Source organism: Neovison vison, chromosome 4 (genome assembly GCF_020171115.1).
Source record: "Neovison vison isolate M4711 chromosome 4, ASM_NN_V1, whole genome shotgun sequence".
Classification (NCBI taxonomy): Eukaryota; Metazoa; Chordata; class Mammalia; order Carnivora; family Mustelidae; genus Neogale; species Neogale vison.
In genome coordinates this window covers 123,665,062-123,691,361 of record NC_058094.1, presented here as the reverse complement: position 1 = coordinate 123,691,361, position 26,300 = coordinate 123,665,062, and the positions used below count along the sequence as shown (strand labels likewise).

Here is a 26,300-nt window from a genome sequence, read left to right as displayed (position 1 = left end):
CTCAGCCAGCCTCTGGAGCCTGCTGTCAGGTCATCAGACCAGATTCCTTTTTTTTTTTTTTTTTTTTTTTAAAATCAGACCAGATTCTGATTAAGAACGTCAGGGGGCAAGTGTGGTGTCCACCAGAGCAGTGTTTTTCAACTTGAGCTGCATCAGATGCAGCACAGATGGCTGGGCCCCACCCCTGGACTGCCAGGTCAGTAGGTCTGGGGTGAGGTCTGGACATGAGCATTTCTGACAGGGTCCCAGAAGATGCCAATGCGGCTAGTCTGGGGGCAACAAATTGAGGGCTCATGCTTTATTTCTGTTTGTACACTCGTCTTTATGCACTTCCTCTAATTCTTGAAACTTCTTACCCTCCATTTGATAGACATTTTAGTGTCTTTATGATAAAATTTGGAGAGCGAATAGGTGGCCATGCCTTGAAGTATCTGTGATCTGCATACCTTCAGTTTTTGGAGAGGATCTTAACCTCAGCAGGTGTGACTTTGGGGGCAGTGAGTTCCCCTTCTGCCCCGTGTTGTTGATTCTGGAAGCTGTACGGCCTGTGAAAATTTACATGCCCCTGTAAGAGAACATACATGCTACTCAGACCTTCATGAGAATGAGTTTAATAAGTCTCTTTCTAGGTAATCAGGCTTAATTAGGGGACAGTATAGACAGTATTAGACTCCCGGTATAGGATCCTGAGAAGAAATGAAGAGTATTTACCTGAATCCCAGATATAAGGTCTTGAAAATAAAATTTTTCAAAGCAGCTGAAGGGAAATTTATAGCATTGTATCTTTATATTGGAAACAAAGAGAGGAAACAAATCAATAGTCTAAGTTCCTACCTCAAGAAAGTCGAAAAAAGATGAACAAAATAAGCCCAAAGCAAGCAGAAGGAAGGAAATATAAAAGGGCAGAGATCTGTGAAACTGAAAATAGGACAAGAATAGAGAAAATGAATAAAAAGCAGATTCTCTGAAAAAATTAATAAATTTGATAAATCTTTAGCAAGGCTGACTCCCCAAACAGACATAAATTATCAATATCAGGAGTGAAACAAAGGATATCACTATAAATCCTCTAGCTACTATAGATCCTGTAGCTAGGAAAAGGACAATCAGCAGATACTATGAACAGCTCTGTTTGCTTCTTTATTTATTTATAACAAGGACAGGAGTGAAGAGCTACTCAGGAAAGACAGTGGCATATGTAAAACCCAAAACTTTAGAAAGAGAATGCCCCCTTTGAAAAACTACATATGATTTACTAATATTAATGCTAAGAGCTGAGTCAGGAGAGTGAGGGTGGAGGTGAGCTGGGTATGTAAATGGGCCAGGTAGGGCTGGTCTGCCTTCCTTCCTCCCTTCCTCTCTTCCTCCCCTATCCCTCCTCTCCCCTCCCCTTCCTTACATTCTTTCTTCTCCTCTTCCTTTCCTCCTCCTTTTTTCTCACTAGCTTTATTTAGATATAATTGACATGTAACATTGTGCAAGTTTAAAGTGTACAAAGTGTTGATTTAATACATTTAATGTCTTACAAAATGATTACCACCAGAGTTACACCACCTAATTACTATTTTTATTTTGTGTGGTAAAAACACTTAAGATGTAGTCTCTTAGCCGCCTCAAGTATATACCACAGTATAAGTAACTGTAATCACTGTGCTGCACATTAGAGTCCCCAGAACTTCTTCATCTTTTAACTGGAAGTTTTTACACTTTGATCCATATCCGTCTTTTACCCCAACCCCTAGACCCTGGTGACTGTCATTCCAGTCTCTGTTTCTATGAGTTTGGCTCTTTTAGATTCTACATATAAGTTATTTTATACAGTATTTGCCTTTGTCTCACTTATTCTGCTTAGCATAATGTGCTCAAGGTCTGTGTATGTTGTTGTAAACAGCAGAATGTCCTTTCTCATGGAATAACATTTCATTATATATTTCATGACCATTTCAATAATATTTCATTATATATATACATATTTAAATATATAAACATTATATATATAAGTATTCCATAATATATTCCATTACACACACACCCCACATCTTTTTTATCCAGTCATCCTTTGATGGACACAGGTTATTTCCATATCTGACTACTGTAGATAATGATGCAGTAGACACAGGAGTGCAAATATTTCTTTGAGATCTTGTTTTAATTTCCTTTGGATATATACCCAGAAGTGGAATTGCTCGATAAGGTAGGTCAGTGTTTTTTGTTTGTTTGTTTTTTGTTTTTTCTAGAACCTCCATACCATTTTTCACAGTGACTGCTCCAATTTACATTCCTGCCAGCGGTGCCAAAGCGTTCCTTCACTTTTTTCCGCATCTTTGCCAGCACTTACCTCTTGGGTTTTTGATGATTGCCACTCTAACATGTGTGAGGTGACATCTCATTGTGGTTTTGATTTGTATTTACCTTGTGATTAGTGAGGTTGAGCACATTTCCATGGTCCTGTTGGCTGTATGTCTTCTTTGGAAAAAGGTCTATTTAGTTCCTCTGCCCATTTTAAAAATTGGATTGTTTGTTTTGTTGCTATTGAGTTGTAAGAGTTCCTTATAAGCTTTGAATATTAACCCTTTTTCAGATAAATGGTTTGCAAATATTTTCTTCCATTCTATAGACTGCCTTCTTATTTGTTGGTGGTTTCCTTTGTTATGCAGAATTCGTTTTTTTTTTAATTTGATGTAGTCTCTTTTAATTTGTTGTATAAGTTCATACTTTTAAATTTGACAACCACAATGGACCAATTCCTCAATGACCATAAGCTGCTAAAAGGTAATAAAGCTTAAATAGACTATCGGAGTAGTCTTATAACCATTAAAGAGATTGAATTTGAAATTTAAAATCTACAGAAATATCTTCTGGACCAGGAGGTTTTATTGAGGAATTGTGATATTTAAAGAAAAATTAGCACCAATTTTATGCAGTCTTTTATAGAAAGTAGATGTAGCCAGCGACCTTAATAGCCAAACCAGGAAATGACAGTGTAAAAAGAGAAAACTGAAGATCAATATGTTTCATGAACTTAGACATATAAATCCTTAACAAGGTATCAGCGAATCAAACCAATGATGTATAAAAGGAATTATAATCATGACCAAGTAAGATTTATTCTAGGTATTTGAGTCTGGTTTAACAGTCCAAAATCAATCAGTGTAATCCACCATTTAAACAGGGTAAGGAGAAAAAAACCATGCAGTCATACTAATTGATGTAGAAAAAGTATATGACAAAAATCTAACACACATTCATAATGAAAATGGTCAGCAAATTAGAAATAGAGAGCACTTACCTCAACTTGATAGAGTATATACAAAATAACTAAGGCTAATACCGTACTTAATGGTAGAAGAATGAATGCTTATCCTAAAATTGGGAACAAGTCAAGGATGTCCATACCCACCAATGTTGTCCAATGTAGAACTAGAGGTTGCAGCTGGCACAAAAAAGAATAAAAAAGGAAATGAAAGGCACACAGATCAGAAAGGAAGGTATAAAATATTTATTTTCAGGTTGTGTACATAGGAAATCCCAGTACCTCAACACAAAACTCTTAGAACAAATAAGTGAGTTCAGCTAGGTCACAGGATACAAGGTCAACATCCCCAAATCAATCACATTTCTATATATTAACAATAAACATGTGGAAACCAAAGTTAAAAACATAGTAACATTCCAAATAAATGAATTGTTTACTTCCCAAAATATGTGTCTATATGCTGAAAATCATAATAAGCTAAAGAAAAAAATCAACTAAATAAATGAAGAAACATATCATGTTCATGGATTGGAAGACTAAACATAGTAAAGATGTCAGTTCTTACTGAATTAGTCTATAGGTTTAATGAAATTTAATGGAATTATTATAACAGTTTTTAAAAAGACATACACAAGCTTATTCTAAAATTTATATGGAAGCATGCAGACCCTGGAATTCTAGATTAAAAGAGAGATAACAAGAATAAAGTGTGAAGAATTACTCTATTTCAGTAATAAGTCCTTTTCTACTGCTGAAGTAATCATGACAGTATGGTATAAACAGGGTAGACACATAAATAATGGAGCAGAATAGATAACTCAGAAATAGAGTCATACATCTATATTCAGCTGATTTTTGACAAAGGTACAAAGACAATTCAATAGAAGAAAGAAAGTGTTTCAATAATTGTGCTGTAATAACTGGACATCTATAGACCTCCTACTCCCCCAAAAATGAACCTTGACCAAAACCTAACTCTTATACAATATTAAACTCAGAGTGGATCAAGGACTTAAATGTAAACATAAAGTCTTAAAGCTTTTGGAAAAAGAAGAGAAAGTTTTCAAAATCTAGGAATAAGTAGAATTTTTAGACTGGAGTCTAAAATCACAGTCCAAAAAGGAAGATCTGATAAATTGGATCTCATCAAAATTAAAAATTTTTGCTCTGCAAAAGAACTCTTAAGAGGATAAAAAGACAGGTATTTAGAACATATAAAGAACTCTCAAAACTCAACAGCATAAAACAAATCAATCTAGTTAGAAAATATTCAAAAGCTATTAACAGACATTTCACTGAAGAGGATATCTGGATGGCAGAGAAGCCATTCATAAAAAGATGTTTAACATATATTTAGAATCAGAGAAATGCAAACTAAAAATATAATGTCACTATATTCCTCAGAATGGCTAAAATAAAAGTTAGTGATGACACTAAAGAACATTAATGCTGGCAAGGATGTTGGAGAAACTGAATTACTCATACATTGGGTACCCCTGATACAGCTCCACTGGAAAACACTTTGTTTCTTGAAGAATTTCTGTAAAAGTCATGCACTGTCATGTCACCCAACAACTGTACTCTTCAGCATTTATCTCATTTCCATAGACATGAAAAATTACTGTTCATACAGTATCCTATAGATATACAAATGCTTATAGCAACTTATTTGTAATGGCTCCAAATTGGAAACATCCCAGATATCCTTCAACAGGTGAATACTTAAACAAACTGTGGTATGTCCACAGCATGCAGTATTACTCAGCAATAAAGATGAAATTACTGGTATATATGGTAACCTGGATAAATCTCTAGGGAATTTGAGTGAAAAAAAGCCAGCCCTAAAAGTTTACATACCATATGATTCCATTTGTAACAAACATTATTGACATAACAAAATGGCAGAATGGGAGGGAAGAATCACTTTTCTTCCAGGTGTTAAGGAAGGGAGAAGGGAGGCAGGTGTGCTTACAAAAGTTAGCACAAATGATCTTTGTCCTGGTAGAATTGGTTCTGTGTCTTAACTGTGGGGATGGATACATGAAATTATACATGTGATAAAATTGTATAGAACTAAATACACATACATGTATGAATACAGGTAAAAACGGGGATATAAGATCGTGGATTGCATCTATGTTGTGATTTTGTTCTCACTATAGTTGTTGCAACAGTGGGGGAAACTAGGTACAGGATAAAGGACTCTGTATTACTTTCTCTAACTGGATGGGGTTCTGCAGTTACCTCAATAAAAATTTCTGTTGAAAAACATCCCCTTTTACACTTCTACTTAGAAAAAGCTGACCACCTACTGCTTATATCAGATAAAAGTGCTTTAAGGTAAGAGCCAAAGGCTCACATTTTTACAGAGATGGAGAGGGAACCTAAATGAGGAAGTAAGCAAGGAGAGAAACAAGGAGTGGTGAGGTTTGGGCTGAATTACAGAATGCGTAGGGTGTAAAAAAAAAAAGCAGCTATCAGTGCCAGCTCACATTGGTCACATGAGAATGGGGCCCAGAGTTGCCACATCTGATTCCCCAGAAAAGGTGAAATCTGCATTTTACATGAAATCTCAATTGATTTGATATATTTTATATTTTTAAATAATTTTGAATTTATAGAGCGTTATAAAAGGTACACAGAACTGTTGTATACCCTTTACCTAGGTTTTCCAATTACTTTATCATTCTCTCTGTCCATCCATCCATGCATCCACCCAACCATCCATCCATCCATCTGTCCATCCCATACACCTATGATCTCTCTATTGCACAAAAAGGACACTTTCCTACAGAGCCACAGTTCATCCATCAAAATCAGTGAATGACTGTCAATCCTCTATTATCACCTAATTTATTATGAACCCTGAATTTGCCTGTGATAAAGCTTTTGGTCTGAGAAAGACCCTGTTAAGGGAAGGAAAAGACAAACTACAGACTGGGAGAAATTATTTTCAACATATTGTTCGCTTATGTTTTTCAAGGTCCGGGGCCATTCCACAGTCAGATTTGCATTTAGTTGTCAAGTCCCATTAGTCTCTTTAAAATTGAAGATGTTCTTCAGTCTTTTCTTGTCTTTCATGATCTTCAGATCTTTGAGTACAGAGCAGTGTTTAATTGTAGAATGTCCCTTGACTTGGGTTTGCCTGATCATCTCTTGTGTTAGCTTCATGTGACCCTCTGTGGCAGGATCTTCCTGGTGTTTGATATCAGGGCACACATGATTCTGATTTATGCCTTTACTATGGATGTCAACTTTTATCACTTGGTTAGAAAGAGGCTGTCTGCTTGATTGCTCTAGTCCTTAGTTTTAAATTCATAAGTAATCTTAGAAGTATTTTGTGGAGATAGACTTTAAGATGATGATTGCTAAATAGTGGTTTTTTTTCCCCAATTCCTTCTACACTTACTGCTTAACATTCTGCTCCATGGTAAAAAATGTCCCCTTCTCTTCTAATTAATTAATTGTCTTTGTAAGGACTTAGGAGATTCTTATTTCATTCAGTGGGTTATAAAACATTATTACTAGTCCTGGGGCGCCTGGGTGGCTAAGCCTCTGTCTTCTGCTTGGGTGGTGATCTCAGGGTCCTGGGATTGAGTCCCGCATCAGGCTCTCTGCTCAGTGAGGAGCCTGCTTTCCTCTCTCTCTCTGCCTGACTCTCTGCCTACCTGTGATCTCTGTCAAATAAAAAAATAAAATCTTAAAAAAAAAAAACCCAAACAAAAAGTTTGGTATTTTTTTTATTGTTTTTTATTTTTTCCAATTTATTTATTTTCAGAAAAACAGTATTCATTATTTTTTCACCACACCCAGTGCTCCATGCAAGCTGTGCCCTCTATAATACCCACCACCTGGTACCCCAACCTCCCACCCCCCCGCCACTTCAAACCCCTCAGACTGTTTTTCAGAGTCCATAGTCTCTCATGGTTCATCTCCCCTTCCAGTTTACCCAAAAGCACATACCCTCCCCAATGTCCATAACCTTCCCCCCTTCTCCCAACCCCCCTCCCCCCAGCAACCCACAGTTTGTTTCGTGAGATTAAGAGTCACTTATGGTTTGTCTCCCTCCCTATCCCATCTTGTTTCACGGATTCTTCTCCTACCCACTTAAGCCCCCATGTTGCATCACCACTCCCTCATATCAGGGAGATCATATGATATTTGTCTTTCTCCGCTTGACTTATTTCGCTAAGCATGATACGCTCTAGTTCCATCCATGTTGTCGCAAATGGCAAGATTTCGTTTCTTTTGATGGCTGCATAGTATTCCATTGTGTATATATACCACATCTTCTTGATCCATTCATCTGTTGATGGACATCTAGGTTCTTTCCATAGTTTGGCTATTGTGGACATTGCTGCTATAAACATTCGGGTGCACGTGCCCCTTTGGATCACTACGTTTGTATCTTTAGGGTAAATTCCCAGTAGTGCAATTGCTGGGTCATAGGGCAGTTCTATTTTCAACATTTTGAGGAATCTCCATGCTGTTTTCCAGAGTGGTTGCACCAGCTTGCATTCCCACCAACAGTGTAGGAGGGTTCCCCTTTCTCCGCATCCTCGCCAGCATCTGTCATTTCCTGACTTGTTGATTTTAGCCATTCTGACTGGTGTGAGGTGATATCTCATTGTGGTTTTGATTTGTATTTCCCTGATGCCGAGTGATATGGAGCACTTTTTCATGTGTCTGTTGGCCATCTGGATGTCTTCTTGGCAGAAACGTCTGTTCATGTCCTCTGCCCATTTCTTGATTGGATTATTTGTTCTTTGGGTGTTGAGTTTGTTAAGTTCTTTATAGATTTTGGACACTAGTCCTTTATCTGATATGTCGTTTGCAAATATCTTCTCCCATTCTGTCAGTTGTCTTTTGGTTTTGTTAACTGTTTCCTTTGCTGTGCAAAAGCTTTTGATTTTGATGAAATCCCAAAAGTTCATTTTTGCCCTTGCTTCCCTTGCCTTTGGCGATGTTCCTAGGAAGATGTTGCTGCGGCTGAGGTCGAAGAGGTTGCTGCCTGTGTTCTCCTCAAGGATTTTGATGGATTCCTTTCTCACATTGAGGTCCTTAATCCATTTTGAATCTATTTTTGTGTGTGGTGTAAGGAAATCGTCCAATTTCATTTTTCTGCACGTGGCTGTCCAATTTTCCCAACACCATTTATTGAAGAGGCTGTCTTTTTTCCATTGGACATTCTTTCCTGCTTTGTCGAAGATTAGTTGACCATAGAGTTGAGGGTCTATTTCTGGGCTCTCTATTCTGTTCCATTGGTCTATGTGTCTGTTTTTGTGCCAGTACCATGCTGTCTTGATGATGACAGCTTTGTAATAAAGCTTGAAGTCTGGAATTGTGATGCCACCAACTTTGGCTTTGTTTTTCAATATCCCTTTGGCTATTCGAGGTCTTTTCTGGTTCCATATAAATTTTAAAATTATTTGTTCCATTTCTTTGAAAAAGATGGATGGTACTTTGATAGGAATTCCATTAAATGTGTAGATTGCTTTAGGTAGCATAGACATTTTCACAATATTTATTCTTCCAATCCAGGAGCATGGAACATTTTTCCATTTCTTTGTGTCTTCCTCAATTTCTTTCATGAGTACTTTATAGTTTTCTGAGTATAGATTCTGTGCCTCTTTGGTTAGGTTTATTCCTAGGTATAAAAAGTTTGGTATTTTTAAAGATTTTATTATTTGACAGTTTATTTATTTTTTTATTGACAAGTAATAAACTAGTACTTTTGAAGCACAATCGCACTTCCCCAATGGGGGAACTGCTGATACTGAGTTCTGTGTCCCCATTATTCTTTGAAAATTTCTTTTTTTAACATTTTGCCACAGAATGTTCTAAGTTCATGTTGTGCTTGCCCTACCAAGCCTTCAAATGAGTTGTTTCTTTAAAGAGTCCTGGGTTTGTTGTCTTCTTAAGTGGAGAATGGCATTTAGAAACTAGGAGCTGAGTGCTGGCTATATTCTTTGGTTCTAGGGTATCATGCTTGTAAGTCCTCTAACTGAACAGAATTACACACATGTATTCATAACATACTGTGTTTTTTCTCATCTATTTATCTGAAACCATGGCATCTCTAATTACAGTTCAGTATCTCCTGCTTTGGGTCTTCCCTTTGTTCATATTTATATTTCCTTTATTGAGAGAGATAAATCTGGCTTCCATTATTCCCAGTATGTATTTATTTGTGCAATACCTTTACGGTAACTGGTCTCCTGATAATGTGGACCATATCCTCATCTCCTGTGTTGTACCAGTCAAAAGTGTTCTCTGCTCCTTCACTCTGGGCTGATTCACATTGGCCTCCCCTTTTCTCCTCCCCTCTACTCTACGCATGTTGGCCAAGACCCATCAACCACTTGGCATACCCCTTGTGTAGTGGTATGCCTGCTTATAGTTCTTTGTCCTGGCTTTTGGCACTGGACTTCTAAGAGTTCTTCCTCTATCCTCACTGACTTTGACTGTGCACCAGTGGAAATAACTAAGTTATTAAATGTTGGCATCTAATTCAGTTTCATAATGGAGCCCACAAAAATATCCATGTCTACGGGATGATTCCTGGGCTACATCATACTAAATGTATAAGCAGTACTATACATACAAGTATACTATATGATTAACATTATTAATGTCCTGAAGGAAAGGTAGCAGTTAATATAATCTGTTAACTTATTGGAGTGTCTTCTTTTTAGACTTTAATAGAATGACAGTTATCAATTAAGAAGATGTGGTTTGTCTATATTGTCCCTAAAGAATTAAAATGTGGTTCCTGCCACCTTCTCAGGAATTCCTAGTAAGAAGTGTAGTAATACATTTCACAGGGTGGTAGAATTGGCCCTAATGATCTTGGCTCCATTGTGGCTGCTGAAGGAAGTCACAGAAGAATTCTCCACCCTGGGATGAAGGCTCACTCATCTCAGAGGAGCCCTGTGCTAATTACAGGTTTGTTACTCATTGAGCATTTCTCTCCTATTGTCTGGTTTTAATACTTCCACTTAAACTGAGCATTATTTCATGTTCTGTATTTGAGAAAAAAAGTCATTTGTTCAGGGCGAGGAAAAGGTGGAAAAGTAAAATGTTTAAGTTGTGTTAAGGCGGAAATAGCAGAACTATTTAAGATCAAAGAGGTCAAACTATTTGAAATGCAGTTATGATGTTCATGACATTTGTTAATGGTGTGATATTAAGGATGAGCTATGGGGCTGATTGCCTTCACATCCAGTTTATTGCCCACTGTTTGATATCTTGTAGCAGAATACAAGGTTTAAATTAGTCAGACTTATCTTTGGGTCCATTATATAACAGACAAGTCTGCCAAGTGGAGAGAAAGCAAGTCTTTTGATGCTTCGTGAAGGTCTGTCATAAGTGGACATGGCAGACCAGCAGGACAGAATTCTGGTGACATTTCAGCAAAGAGTGTATAAGAAAAGTCCTACTGAAAGTTGTGGCTCATGAAACTTCTCCAACAGAGAATGAATAGTGTGTAGATCATGAAGACAGCATGGATATGAGGTGGTGATAAGTTTCCATTTCCTTTAATGAAATCAAATAAAGCAAGAGTGATATGTGGAGCAGTAAGTTCTACTCAATCTTCACCTGAGAACATCTCTACCAATAGTTCTATCTGTTCTTCAAAAATATGTCTGACTCCATACCTACATTCTAACTCATTAAAATCCATGATCTTCTGTCTGGAGTAATTTCCTTAAGTTAGCCTTTTAAGAATATGTATTTTCATGACTTAGGGAAAATTCTGCTTGGTTATTCTTGGTCTTTATTCAGTCCTCTGTTTTGTAGGACATAAATTATTTGTAGCTACAAATTGCCTTGGGCTTCTTCTCACATTCAGAGCATTAAACCTTTCTTTAGTCATACCCTGATTTGATCCCAGTGTCCCATGTAGTATTTGGCCCATACATCCTATCTGTGATGCAAGTGGCTTTTCTCTGTAGCACCATACTGGGGAGATGGATAGGAATCCAGGTGCTCTGGTGCAGTGAAAGGCAGAAAGGAAGCTGGTGGAGTGAATAGTTGGTGGTCCATATCTAACAATATCATTTAGGGACTGAACTGCTTACTTCCAAGCTCTTCTTCTACTTCCATTTCCCCCACTTGCAAGTGCTTCCCTGCGATTAAATCACCCTTGCCTGACCTGTCATGTCCATGTGTTCCAATCCCACCTTCTCTTACAGTCAACTGACAAGTATTTCCTGCATGAGGTCTTTCCATTCTCCTCAGTCAGCATCTTCCTCTATAGACTCCTGTAGTACATCTTTTATAGTTCATCTGGTAACTCTTGTTCCATTTCTCTTATATGACAGTATATCCATGTCCTCATTAGATCATGAAATATTTAAAGGAAGACACCCTGTCTTAGTCATTTAAAAAACTTCCATGCCCTCTAGCACCTATTAAGTAGGTACTTAGTAAGTACATGGCTCCTTTTTTTCTTCTTTTTTTTTTTTAAAGATTTTATTTATTTATATGACAGAGAGATCACAAGTAGGCAGAGAGGCAGACAGAGAGAGAGGAGGAAACAGGCTCCCTACTGAGCAGAAAGCCCAATGCGGGCTCGATCCCAGGACCCAGGTCAGGCCATGACCTGAATCAAAGGCAGAGGCTTAACCCACTGAGCCACCCAGGCGCCCCAGTACATGCCTCCTTGTCACGCATATTCTCTGTCTTTACTTTTTGTCTTAGATATTCCATGCCTCCTCATTCATTCAGTGTCAGAGCCCTTCTTTATTGTCATTTACTTTTCCTATTTTATCTTAATTTTTGGCAGCAAAATAGTCCCTGGAGAATGTCTGATATGGCCTTGAATTGATTCCAATCTGGATTATCAAGTCTAGAGCAAAGCTTTGGCCCCTCCCTGGAGGAGAGTTCTATGCTAATTCCATGCTACTTCATAAATATCAGCTGGCACATACATTATTTTTCAGTGTTCCAAGAGCCTTGTGTATATTTACTAACTTAATATAATTAATTATGCAGAAGGATGTTTTTCAGTCCTTGAATCCCAGTTATGTTTTCCAATTTTAGGTTGGTTTTTTTTTTTCCATGTATTGTATCTTGGAGCAAGCTCATTCTTCACTGATAGGACAGTGTTTTTTTTTTTTTTTTTTAAAGATTTTATTTATTTATTTGACAGAGAGAGATCACAAGTAGGCAGAGAGGCAGGCAGAGAGAGAGAGGAGGAAGCAGGCTCCCTGCCGAGCAGAGAGCCCGATGTGGGACTCGATCCCAGGACCCTGAGATCATGACCTGAGCCGAAGGCAGCGGCTTAACCTACTGAGCCACTCAGGCGCCCCTAGGACAGTGTTTTCACCACAGGGCATTAATACATTGAAGTGATACCAGTTAATTGCTTCTGAGAAGCTTAATTGTTGAGTCTTGTTTGAATTTATGGGTTTCCATTAAAGTTTAAACTCAGTGACCACACAATATTCTATAAAAGAATTTGTGTGTGTCTACATCTTTTGAAATAAAGTTTCCCTAGAGATACTCCTAGTTCTAGCTAACTTTAAGTTTCTGTGAGAATTCTGTAATACCGAAAACCATCTAATTGAACATAATAATAATTAAAAAAAGAAAAGCAAGGGAATGACAACCTTCAGGAATAGTGAAGAGAAGGTGGTAAGTAAGGAGCACAATGGTTTAAAAACTTACTTTTATAATTCTGTATCTTAAACTGTTTGGGTATACAAATATGTATTTTACTGTTAATCTTTTAAATGTGCATATACCAAAAAAAAACCAAACCCAAAACAAAGAACAAAATCATCTTAGTGTGCAAATATTTTCCAAAACTTAAAATGTTTCCTGTTAATATCAACTTTCAAGAAATTTTGTAGGTTGATAGACGCATGTTTGGAACAATAATATGTAATTATTTAGACATCCATCTGCCTTACATTTATTAAGTGTCTTCTTCTTCTTCTTCTTCTTTTTTTTTTTTAGTGTCTTCTTGCCAGGAATGTATCTAGGTCTTTGGGAAACTTCAGTGAATACAAAGATCACTTCGATTGTGGATCTCATGTTCTAAAACACAGAAGCAGACAATAAGCCAAACATCATAAATAAGATTACAGGGCAACTGGGTGGCTCAGTAAGTGGAGTGGCTGACTTTTGGTTTCAGCTCAGGTCGTGATCTCATGGTTGTGGGATGGAGCCCTGCATCAGTCTCTGTGCTCCGCACAGAATCTCTGTACTCAGCTTGAGATTCTGTCCCTCCCTTACCTTGCCTCTCTCCCATTTCCCCATTCACTCTCTCTCTCTCAAATAAATAAATCTTTAAAAAAATAAATAAACACATAACATTGTCATCTAGAAAATGATGAGAATTATAAAGAGAAAAACAAGTTTTTTTTGTGTAAGTAGAGAATACCTAGAGCAAGGTGAAGGGTATCAGAAAGCTTGGAAAACTGCAAGTTTCAAGTTTTGCTTTAAAGCAAAGGGCAAGTAAATAAAACTGTAGTTTGGGGGAGGACGTTGGGTCAAGCGAACATTTTTCTTAAGATGGCAAAAATACGTGTATATTAGTGGGACTCATTTAGTATAGCAGGAAAATGCGATGAATCACAGAGAAAGGGAAGAACAGCTGACTCATGTCCTTGAGTATGCGGGAGGACATAGGATCTTGTACACAGATGGAGGGACGGCCATGGGTACCTCATCGAAGGTAATAGGCAATAGGCAAGACAGAGCTTCCCTGTGGATAAGTGTATATTGGAAGCTCTTCTTGGCTGACTGAACACATAATTATTGAGCGTCTGCTATGCACAAAGCAATGGAAGCAGAATGATAGCCATGTCGGTCGTCATTCTTGTCTTTGTCAAGCTGGTGGTCTAGGGTGCAAAAGTCCTTTTTCTTTTTAAGCAGTTAAAGTAGTAATTTGCACAGGACTGTGCAAAAATACAGATATCCATGACGCATTTGGGTATCCTAGTTTCACCACTTAACATTACACACAAGTTTACTCTCACTCCAGTTGGTATTCTGAGAAAAAATGATTTCTACACCTTCCCACACTCTCATTTCCATCTAGACTCTAGCTTGATGGGTGTCTATCAGTTGTTGCTGCAAAGGTTCTCACTCTAGTGCTAAATATCCATGAAATTGTTATGTGCTCACTATGAGACTCTTAGTTTACCTGATTTAGATGTAGTACATTCAGTGTATGGCGAAGAGCAAGGGAATACAATCCTGGCCACTAAGTCCCTAGTTAAGACTGGCAGCTTCCTTGGTAATATTGTTTTAATGGAAAATATGTGCGTATAGTCTCGATTTAGAGTCCTTTCTTGATAAGTATATCCCACTATGATTGCTAATTCAGTTGACTTCTGTGGAAGGGAACAGAGAGTTGAAACATGTAGGTGTCAAAAGAACCGATTGGCCCTTGCTCTACAAATTCTCCTATATTTCTCTATAGTCTCTCTTTTATTTTCTGATACATCCATTCATCCTCCACTATTTTGCTCATTGACTTTTAAAGAGCAAGATGTATTTATCTGCTTCCTGTGATTGTTCAGGTGTTGCTGTCCATAGTGCTAGGCGGGAGAAAGAAAACAAAAACATGCATTGGAAAACCTGTCTTTTATCCTCTTTACTCTTATTTGTCTTATTACATCTATAAGAATATCTCTTTAGGGGTTGCCTGTGTGGCTCAGTGGGTTAAGCCTCTGCCTTTGGCTGAGGTCATGATCTCAGGGTCCTGGGATCGAGCGCCGCATCGGACTCTCTGCTCGGCAGGGAGCCTGCTTCCCCCTCTCTCTCTGCCTGCCTCTCTGCCTACTTGTGATCTCTGTATGTCAAATAAATAAAATTTATAAAAAAGAATATCTCTTTAGGTATGGCATAGTATATAAATGAAAAGGTTTAGTTGAAACTTCACCAAAATTTGCCTTAACTACAGACCCTCCAGGTTTCAGTTCGTGCTACTCCCTGTGGTGCCTGGTGCCCAGTTAAGAAATCTCTTCCAGAGGAAGCTCTTTGAGTTAACACTCTGATGGTTTCCTTTCAGGTATCCTGTGCTATTAGCTTTAACTGTATTTTCCCTTACTACATTAATTAACTGTGTGAACGGGGGAGGATTTCGTATCCCATTCCTCAGCCTTCAGTTAGAGACCAATTCTATATGTTTTCTACTTCCCCTTGTGAAATAAGCTTATTATCTAGTTTGGTTGTTCCTTGCTGAATGATGCCCAGATTGATTGCATTGTTGTATAATGGGATGCAGAGAATAAGGCACATCTCTCATCCGAGCCCAGGAAGGCTGTCTGAAGTGGTCGTGAAAATCTGCCAGGATGTGGTGCAGTTGATTTTCAGGTTTGCACCAGTATCATTTGCTCCCATTGTCTGTGATTCTCTCTCATAAATCATCCTGTACCCTCATGCAGACTGTGCATTGGGCTTGCAGCCTAATTGACAGAGGCATTGGAAGGGATGTCTGATGCTGATGGACTGAAACCCAGAGCTGCTTTTTTGTTTTTTAATTTTTTTAACTGTCTTTTTGGCCATCTTACAATAGATACATCAACACACTGAGTGTCAATTACACTATTGACACAGTGACAGACTACATTAGAGGTTTCCGAATAACTGTCAGAATCACCTGGAGGCCTTATACCAATACTGACTCCTGGCTCCCCATCTGGACTTCCACACCAGCTCTAAAAAGCCATCAGATGGTAGTAACAACCTGTATGCATGCCTGAGTTCATACCAGTATAGTAAAGGCAGTGACTTCCTTAATTGCACATCTATTTGAATATGTCCTTAACCTAGACAACTATAAGAATCTTCTAAGGAGCTTGAAGAATTGACATATTTCCAAGTCACCTCTGGGTGGCTTAGGTAAAAGCAGTGATGAAGTGTTTCTATTATGAAGCCTTCCCACAAGCAGGCTTAGACATCCACAAAGTGGTTTGCACAAAACCCCGTCTCTCTTGATTCTCCTGGAAGTCCACAGTTATAATTCTGCTTTGTGTATTAGAAAACTGAATATGTGTCACAAAGCTTCCATTTTGAGCATGAACCTGATGATTCTTTTGGCATTGCTGTTCATGCTGTTTCATTTCCTTACAGTTATTTATCATAGTGACTTGATTTTTCTCATATTTGATGTTAAGTCACTCTTACATATCTATGTAAATTATTCCCATGCATTTTAAGTTCCTCTATTATTGCAACATTTAAAGCTATCACAAAATCTTTCTGAAAAATAAAATTATGTATTTGAATCTTAGGAGTACAAATAAAGGCAGCATTCTAAATTCCCAAGCAGCTTGTTTTGGGGAGGTTTTGCATATTCCTCATGAAGATACTCCTTTGTAATACAATATGTAACAAAACTTGGGTCAGTCAAACATCTATGAATTTCTCTTTCTCTCTCTTTTTAAATATTTTATTTATTTATTTGACAGAGAGACCGTCAGAGCAGGAACATACGTAGGGGGAGTGGGAGAAGCAGGCTTCCCAATGAGTAGGGATCCCAATGTGGGACTCGATCTCAGGACCTGGGATCATGACCTAAGCAAAGGCAGATGCTTAATGACTGAGCCATCCAGGAGCCCCAGGTTAGATTTCACCCAAAAATCTAACCCATTTAGATTTCCTCTCTCTTTTAAATCTTTTGCATTAATATCTGCCAAAAGAAAAAAAATTGAAACAGAGAAATTTTTCTATCAAGTCAATGTTAGGGTCTTAATGATGGCTCCTGTTAACTACAAAGAGCTTAAAGCAAGGAAACAAAAATGTAAATTTTAGAGACCCTCCTGCATTTACCTTTGAAAATCTGTTCCTCTTGAAAATATTTTGTAGAATAATCATAGTAATATAATAACATCCAGTTTTTTTTTTAAAGATTTTATTTATTTATTTGACAGAGAGAAATCACAAGTAGGACAAGTAGGCAGAGAGGCAGGCAGAGAGAGAGGAAGGAAAGCAGGCCCCCTGCTGAGCAGAGAGCCTGATGTGAGACTCAATCCCAGGACCCTGAGATCATGACCTGAGCCGAAGGCAGCGGCTTAACCCACAGAGCCACCCATGCGCCCCATAACATCCAGTTTTTATGGAATGCATACTGTGTGCCTGGCTCTCTTCTGGTATTTTCCATGGACTATCTCCCTTGACCTTCATGATAGCTCTTGGAAGTAAGTACTATTATTTTACTGATGTGATGAGGAATCCTAGGCCTAGAGAAGTAAGGTGGTTTGCTCAAGGTTGCAGTTAAAAGTAGTAGAACTCAGATTTTAAAACAGGTCCCAGAAACCACCCGTCTAACCACTGTGCTACATGAAACCATAGAATATACTCTGGGAATTGTGAGCTTTTGAGCAAAACAAGTGAACAGTTGGTATTTTAATTTCAAGATTAGGACTATATCATGAGAACACAGAAAACAGTGTCTTGCATTAAATTATTGTCACTGATCAACAGCTGATTCTTCATGGACAGCCTCAGCTGTTATCCATGCATTTGTAGGCTGGGGACACAGAGGTGGAGGAGGCCAGTGAGGCACATGGGCTCTGGAGGCAGATTATGGAGTCTGAATCACACAGACTCCCCAGGCTCTGGTACACATGTTCCTTTATACCAGCAGTAGGATCTTTGGGCAAGTTGCTCAGCCTCTGCGTCTCAGTCTTCTCTTTGGTAAAAGTGTGCCAACTTCAGGGAGTTAATTTGAGGATCATGATTTAATTGGACTGTGGCCCTTGGGACATCTGGAACAAAGGGACCACTGAGTGTTAGACTTTGGGATTGTGTTACTGAACTATGAACTTGCTCTGAGAATATCATCATGGGCTGAATTGTGTACCCCTAAATTTATATATTGAAGTCCAGGACACTTCAGAGTTGTGACTATATTTGTAGACTGGGACATTAGAGAGGTAGTTAAGATTAAATGAGATCATCTGGGTGGGTCATAATCCAGTATGACGGATGTCTTTACAAGGCACAGGACAGACACCAAGGATACATGCAAACAAAGGCCACCAGCCTGTAAGCCAAAGAGTAAGGCCTCAGAAGAAGCCAAACCTACCAATCCCTGAAAATCCCTTGGACTTTCAGCTGCCAGAACTGTGAAGAAATAAACTTCTATTGTTAATACACGCAGTTTATGGTATTTTGTTATGGTAGCTCTAAAAAACTAATACATCAAAAATGGAGTTTTAGGAACATTCTGCATATTATACTGTGACTAGCATAATGATTGGCAGGGCACCCCCTTCCCTCTCATTAATACATCTCATTAGTAACTGGACAGAGCAATTGCTTTTCTCATACTTTTACAGCCTGTCCTGTTTGGTCACAATGGAACGTTGTAGACATCCACACCCACAGAAAGGGACATTGAACAATAAGGCATTGTTGGGGTGGGAGTCCTGTGGAGTTTCCCTGAATTTCTGTGTTGATTTCCTCTCCACTATATTAAATACTGTGCTCTAGGTATTAAGGCCAAGGTTGAAAAAAATGTTTATATAATAGTCCTAAAGCACCTTACGAGTCACATGTACACACTCACACGTGTGCACCTGTACAGGAAAAAAAAATGGGACGGCTTTTCAGGGATCACAAACTCAATTGCCTAACAGCAATAAAGCATATCTTCGCGTTGTATCCAACCTGGATGTGGTGACTTTAATAGTTCTAACTGGACACTTATGTCCCCTTACACACATGGGTTAGCTTACCATAAGACCAGAATAGAGATCTACATGAACTCAAGTTAGTGGGCTTAAGGGAATTCTATGGAAAATTTGTATATGGAATTACTAGTAGCTAGATTATTGGTTTTGTTTTGTTGAAAGGTAAAGAATATATTTGATTTGTTTTTCAGATTGTAAATATTCTTGGAATTGCTGACAAGGGGAGTTGGAAATTGGGCCAGGAATCTGGGATGAAATTGTGGAAGCTGAGATGTTCTCTGCTGTCTGTCACATGTCCCTGTACCCTCTTACCCTCCACTGCCATCAATGCAGATTTCAAAACCCATTTAGATTTCCTCTCTCTTTTAAATCTTTTGCATTAGTATCTGCCAAAAGAAAAAAAATTGAAACGGAGAAATTTTTCTATCAAGTCAGTGTTAGGGTCTTAATGATGGCTCCTGTTAACTACAAAGAGCTTAAAGCAAGGAAACAAAAATGTAAATTTTAGAGACCCTCCTGCATTTACATTTGAAAATCTGTCATCTTCCAGTATAAGTACATCTGACTTGTCATAGGGAAAGAGCTCTGTTTCTTCACAGACCAAGAGTGCCTTTAGTGTTCAATGGTCTAACATTATTTTTAATTATAAGTGGATTCAGATTAGTCATCTGTTAATCAAGATGATGATTGTGGCCTTATTAAACTTCATCTCCTTGATAATCTAATTTTCTTCTAAGCTTCAAAAATGATAATAAATCTTACTAGCATTGCTTTTTAGATTGAGTTAACCTGTCTGAACTCTGAGAAATTGGGCCAGTTTTAACTTGATAATGTTACTTAGCCTTTTCATCAGAAAAATGTCAGGAAAGGCCAAAAATAATAATGTGACTATGGGAACTTCTATAGGCTCATGATCACAGATGAGATGACAGGACTTAACTTTGTGACATTATATCTCTTCAGATCTAACTCTTATATGTCAGTACTGCTGGCTTTCAATCTGAGCGTCAAATCACAATTTCTGAGAGGCAAGTTAATGAAAATATTTCTGTAATGTATGTGGTGTCTTCTTTCTCCTGTCCATCCTTTCTTTTTATGACAAAAGTTACCTATAAATGTAAATTAATACTACACTCACAACATTTTAACAAGTCAGCTCAGAAAGCCCTTGGCTGTTTAATAGGTAATGAATGCCTATTGTTTAAGGTATTTGGCTAGATTTGCATAACCCTATGAGTAATATCCACTAGATTTGGTTTTGCAAGCACAGTCAGGGCCATAATAATTCACACCCTTGCGCAGGGGTATCATATACATGGTGGTATGTGGGCATGCCCTTGAATTTTCAGTAATTGCTGCCCTAAGTGTAGTTCCTTAGAAATTATTCATTCATTCTATACATTGTATCTACAATTCAATCAAATTAATGCCTCAACTGAGGCTTCTTTGGGCAGAAGTAATAGGGTTAAAGGTAAGCTAACAAAATTATACCTCTTTATGGCTTCTGAAGTTCTAGGTGTAAGTGTTAACAAATATTGATATATTTTTAATGCTTCAGAATTTAGCATATCTAAACAATAAACAGCTTGACTCATTAATCATCAAATGTCATTCATCACAGCTAAATGCAGCCTTGTTTTTAAGCCCAATGCCTTATAGGATTTTGAGACACTACTGAGTTTTGGAGTCTGTGGTAGTTCTTCTTACTAGGGACTTGGCTCACTTTGAAGGAAATATGTTTAAAAGTCATCTGTTCACTTAGCAGAGTGCAGTAGGAAACTTTGATGCAGTAATGGCCCTTTGATACTATCTAGGTTAAATCTTTGTTTGAAGAATGGGGCTGTCCAAGGTGCTGAAGAGAGACTTCAGATGAAATCTATCCAGGAGCAGCATGTCTGGGACCCCCCCTCGTCCAACACCCCTCCCCCCTCGCCTCCCCCGTCTACCCCAAGACATATATACAAATAATTAAGGAATTGGTTCTACTGAGGACCAATCTGATGTCAAACAATTTGGAAACAGGTTTAATTAATATAGAATGTTATTTCTTTGTATTGAGTAAGACAGATATCTGAAACCTTCTGTGTTTGTGTGCCAGTGTTCTTTCTCTAACTATTTAATTAGATTTTAAGTTTCACTCTAATCCTTGGGGGAGGATGTGGCTCTCCCGAGTAGTGCTTACAGAAGGAATGGAAGAAAGGAACAGCTTTAAGATATCACTCAGCAAAGGAATAAACAGATTTTTTTTTTTTTTTTTTTTGACTAGAAGCAGTGATTCTCAGACCTTTGTTAAGGTTTTAAAACCATGTGTACTTTTTGCATGCCTGTTGATTTTTTTATTATCTCCATGATGAAACCCAAAATGACCCGGTCTTGTTTTCCAGGATAGCTGGGAAGCAGGGAACTAGGGAGACTCTTTCCTTCTCCCTAGCCTTACAAGAGTGTGACACCCAAGGGAGTGTGTGGGTAGAAGTAGCTTTAATGAGAAAGGAAAAGCAGGCGGACTCCCTTGGGCTGTGTGGGAAGAAAGTGAGGCCCGGCATTGTCTGGGCTGGAGAAGCAGCAGCTTCTGACACTGATAAATGATTCAATTGAAAAAAATAAATGAAGAACCTTCAGCATCAGAGCCACATTATTATCCTATGTGCCAGGGAAAGGAATGTTGTAGGCGAGAATCCTTCTTAGATCTTGTCCGAGGAGGAGTATTAGTTGGCAATCAGACAACTTAATTATAATAGAATCACTTGACTTCATCTTGGCTTGAGCCCTAGGGAGAATGTGCCCACAAGTTAGAGTAATAATTTCATTTTACCTTATAGAGTACAACATGAAGGATTCAAAGGGAGAACATACTCATATAGCTGTAGATGGTATAATTTTGAATCTGTTTTCTGTGCAATACATAATTCAAGGCTGAATTACCGAAATGGTAATTTCCAGAGGAATATGAAACAAATTTCAGATGCATTGAAATCTGAGCTTTGGTATAAGAATTTATTTCTAATTTAAAGCCTCTTTGTGATTCACATAGAATAATGATGTTAAGAAAATTTTATTAGGCAGTTGGTTCTGTAGAAGAACTACTTTGTGGCATATTATAGGTGAGAAATTTCTCTCCAGAGCCTTTTACCTTTTTGATTCAGGCAGAATTTTAGATGATCTTCAAGGTGGTTATTACCAAATGATTTATGAACCTTAAATAATCATGCAGAAAAATTAAGAATTTCAATAATTGGAAAAGAAGAAAGTTATTTAAATCAGACTTTGAGTTTATCTGCTTAAATTGAACTCATCTGTTTAAGACATTATTGTCTAATTTGAACCGTCTGCTCCTCTTAGATACCTAAAAAATTTCTTCTGGGATTCTTATTTCATTTTTTTAAAAAATGTTCATTGCTTCCCTTGGGCTAGGGGAATGCAGTGTCTGGAGTGAAGCCTGAATTTATTTCATGCTCTCTCTTTTTCAGAAAGAAAAGGCAATTGTGGGATTAGCTTGACATGCTTTATTTCTTAAACATTTGGGAAAAGAGTATCCTTCCCCACTATTTTTTTGAGATTTCCAGAAACCCTGAATGATCATGGTGACTCATAACCAGCTGGCTTTGTATGGCTTTCTGAGGGGAAAGCAGACTCCCAAGTTAAAGACAAGCTCTTCCTAGCTCGCTTGCACACTTACTGGGAAGTACCATGAGGGGTAGGACTGTAGAGCCCTGAAGTGGACAGGTGAAAACAGTGGATGTTTGTGCAGTTCTGCATTTAATCTCTGTGTAGGTCTTCTTTGTACATCATAACAGGTGGTTTAGTGGTTTAAAAGAATGGTTTCTTCTCCCTTTGCTCAACTCCACCCTCAGTAAACTGATATTCCAGAGAGATTCTTTAGGTGTATTTTGTCTCTGTCTGTGCTGTAGACAGACCATTAAGAACCTCCAAGGTGGACACTTCCCCATTTTGCGAAGCGAGGTCTTAGGGGATTCAGAGCCTTCTAATTGCACCTCTTAGGGCTGTAGGCTTTAGATTGATCTGGGTCTAGATCTGTCCAGGTAAGTCACACATCTGATTGTGGGTATTCTCTCTAAATTAAATGCCGTCTATTAAGATGCAGGATTCTGGACCTCGCTTCTTCTCTCTTTGTACCATTTACCTCTTTCTTTCGCTTGACCAGCATGCAGGCTTCCATCTGCTAAACCGTCCACTCTGTCCTTAATCCTTCCAATTGGATTTAGCTTCTGAAATGTTTCTGTCAGTGCCTTTGGTGCTTTTCTGCTAACTCTATTGACTTTTTTTTTTTCTCTTAGATTTCAGCCTTCTCCATCTCTCAGCATTTCCAGTATTGAACCATTTTCTCAGGCCATTTAGGGTAGGGGATGCTTTGGCAGCAGCCTGTCAGTGGCTTTTGGCCAGAGAGGTTGATTTCTCAGTCGTGAAACTGTGAACAGCAGCTGTGCTCCACATTCTCTCCACTCCATGATACCAGGTGGAGAAGCAACCCACATCTGGGGCATTATAAGATACAGGGTAGAGGGGAAAGAAATGACAGGACTGCATGATGGCTTCTTACTGCTCAGGAGTAGGGGCGGGGCACTTCTACTCTCCTTTCATTGGCCATGGTTGATGTTGATTGGCAGGAAGTGTAGTCCTTCCCCAGATCAGATCGGGTCATGGGGGTGTGGGGTGGAGTAGATTTAACAATGATACAGCCTCCCACAACCTTATATTTCAGCTTAGATACTCAGAACCAGACACTGTCCCCTCATATCACAGATCTTAAGTATGGGGAAGATGTACTTCTTTCTTTTCCAAATGCTTTTTGTGGTGCTATGGACCCTGGTCTAACTCCACCCGTTTCTTCGGATCCTCTTCATTCTCTACATTTACGCAAGTGTTGTTCTATTCATTCTTCTCATACTTTCCCTACAGTTTTCTACTTTACGTTGATGCTCCAGAAATCCAGAATATTTTTATTGGTTTGTTTGTTTTTTGTTTTCTTTTAAATCTAGCTTGTGATAGTTAGCTTTAACATATTTCTGGATAGTGCAGCAAAATAAGAGAAATGTAGAGTTTTGATTTTAAACCATGTGGAGACATTCTGTATACTAGATCATGTAGAAAAATAGTCTCATCCAGAAGTCCTTTTGAGGTCTAGTCATAATCTTAAACACTCCTTTTCAGAGTTTCTTTGTATTATTTACTGTCTATCTTTAAATGTGGTGAGCATTTTCTTTACTTTGTACCCCCGAATACTTGGAATGGTTATTGCAGAGCTAAATGTAACCTGCTTTGCAATGCACTTTTTATTTCGATACTTCAGTTCCTCTACTAGATTGCAATTTACTGAAGGCAGTAGGGTTTTTTTTCCCCCCTTCATACCTACCCTCTTTTTTTGCTCAATGCTAACACATGCTTGTTGAATTGAATAGGACTATTATTGTTGCTATTTCATTAATTACCAAGGTGGAGTCCTTCTGTGTTATAGCTATCTGCAAGTTTATTAAATGATTGTGCAGTTAAAATGTATATTTTAAAAATGTTTCCAATTGCCCTAGTACCTACCCTTTCTGAGCCCACTGGATTTAGTATCTACTCTCCACAAGGGGGGAGGTTCTTTGCCTGAGGCCTTTCTCTGGTATCCCCCAGGAGCAGCCCTCAACCTGGTAGCTAATCTGGCTAATCAGAGTTGATGAGTGAATGTCCCACTTCCCTTGCTCTTCAGTTATCTAAAGGGGGTCTGATACTTTCTCCCAGAGCTCACCAGTGTGGACAGATTGAGGCTGGGCTGCCCACCCTGGTAACTTGCTTATCATGTACCATGTGTGTACCCCTGCCTGCCTCATTTCTCCACTGCTGGCAATCTCATTTTAGTCTCAGAGTTTCTAATTCTAATCCAAACCAAAACAAAGATTTTATGTCAAAATTTATAATTTTCGACGGTCTCTATTTTGGTGATGCCAAATAATAATATAACACACAACACAAATGTAGTTTAAAGATTTCTGGTGGCCACATTTTATAAACTAGAAAGAGTGAAATTCATTTTAATAATACAGTTATTTAACTCAGTGATGAGGGAGCAGAAGCTAGTGGAAGGCAAAGCATAAGCTAACACCCTGCAACTTCCCCTCCCCCCTACTCCTGGCTGGGATATATGGGATGTTCTTCTAGGAAGCTCCCCACTGTCTTCCTGTTATTGCTTTGCTAGAGGGAAATACAACCTTAACTTGACAAGGCAAGGTCTCTGGTACCTTGTAGGTCCTCTTTAGCATGTGGAACTTCTTTTGAAAACTTCCTTTTTATTTTATTTTTTTTTTAATCTCCTCCAACCCCTTCTATATAATCACTTGATCCTCACAACCCCAGTGCAGTTTTTTCTGCCCATGGGTCCTGTCCCCGTGCTTTAATAAACCACCATTTCCACTAGAGATGTCTTAAGAATTCTTTCTTGGTCATTGACTGCAGACCTCACCCCACTGAACCTCATCTATATTCCAAAACCACATCATTAGTATATCCCAAGTATTATCATTTTACCATGTAATCGATATAAAACTTATTAATTAGAGTTTTTGCAACCAAGTCTCTGAAATCTGGTATTTTACACTTCCAGTACATCTCCATTTGGACAAGCCGCGTTGCGAGCACTCAGCCACATGTAGCTAGTAGCTACCATATTGAACAGTGGGGATCAATTTCCGACTGTTGTATTCCATGCATCAACATTTAGGGACTTGCTGGCTCTTGAATATATAGGAGGCTCTCCGGTGGGTCAGTTCCCGTTCTCAGCAAAATCTGACTTACCTTTACTTTTAAGCTGAATAAAATCTCTATAAATGTTTACATGGATGGGTGCCTTATTTAGTCTGTGTGTACATATTTATGTTCTTTCAAGAAAGAGCCTCTGGTAATAATATCTCTGAGACTTACTGCCTTTCACGTGTTTCCATGCAAAATGTAGACAAGATTCTTAGCATCTCTGTGTTTGTGTGTCTTTCAGGCAGAAGGTACCAGGCTTCAGCGAGAACTCCGGGGCTATTTAGCAGCTATCAAAGGTAATGTGTGTGAGTTGTTTGCTGCACATTAAGTTACCAGGCACAGATTGTTCTTGAAATTCATGAGTGGCGGGATTATGTGTTAATTACAAATCCGTTTGGTTTTCTGGCAAGATGTACTTGAGCACAGGTGTTCATTCCATCCACTCCCAAATTCCCATTGAAATGATAATTAGAATATACAAGGAAAAAATGTCGACTGTTATGCTGGTAATGAGGAATAAGTGCCTCCCACACCAGAGATTTCTAGGAAGGTGTGAGATACAGCGTGCTTGATACCTTGTTTCAGAAAAGCTGCAGTTGGTTTATATCCTAAGGGAGAGCATGTCCCAAGTGTAGAGCACTCAC

At 38.4% G+C, this 26,300-nt stretch overlaps 1 protein-coding gene across 1 annotated transcript in view; it reads left to right on the top strand.

Moving 5' to 3' along the window:
- The window catches only part of AMPH (amphiphysin), a 269,962-nt gene that overhangs the window by 114,481 nt on the left and 129,181 nt on the right, over positions 1-26,300 (top strand). Inside the window, exon 3 of the mRNA XM_044245644.1 lies at positions 25,898-25,952. Coding sequence (XP_044101579.1) covers positions 25,898-25,952 — 55 coding nt within the window. The remainder of the gene's footprint in view (positions 1-25,897; positions 25,953-26,300) is intronic.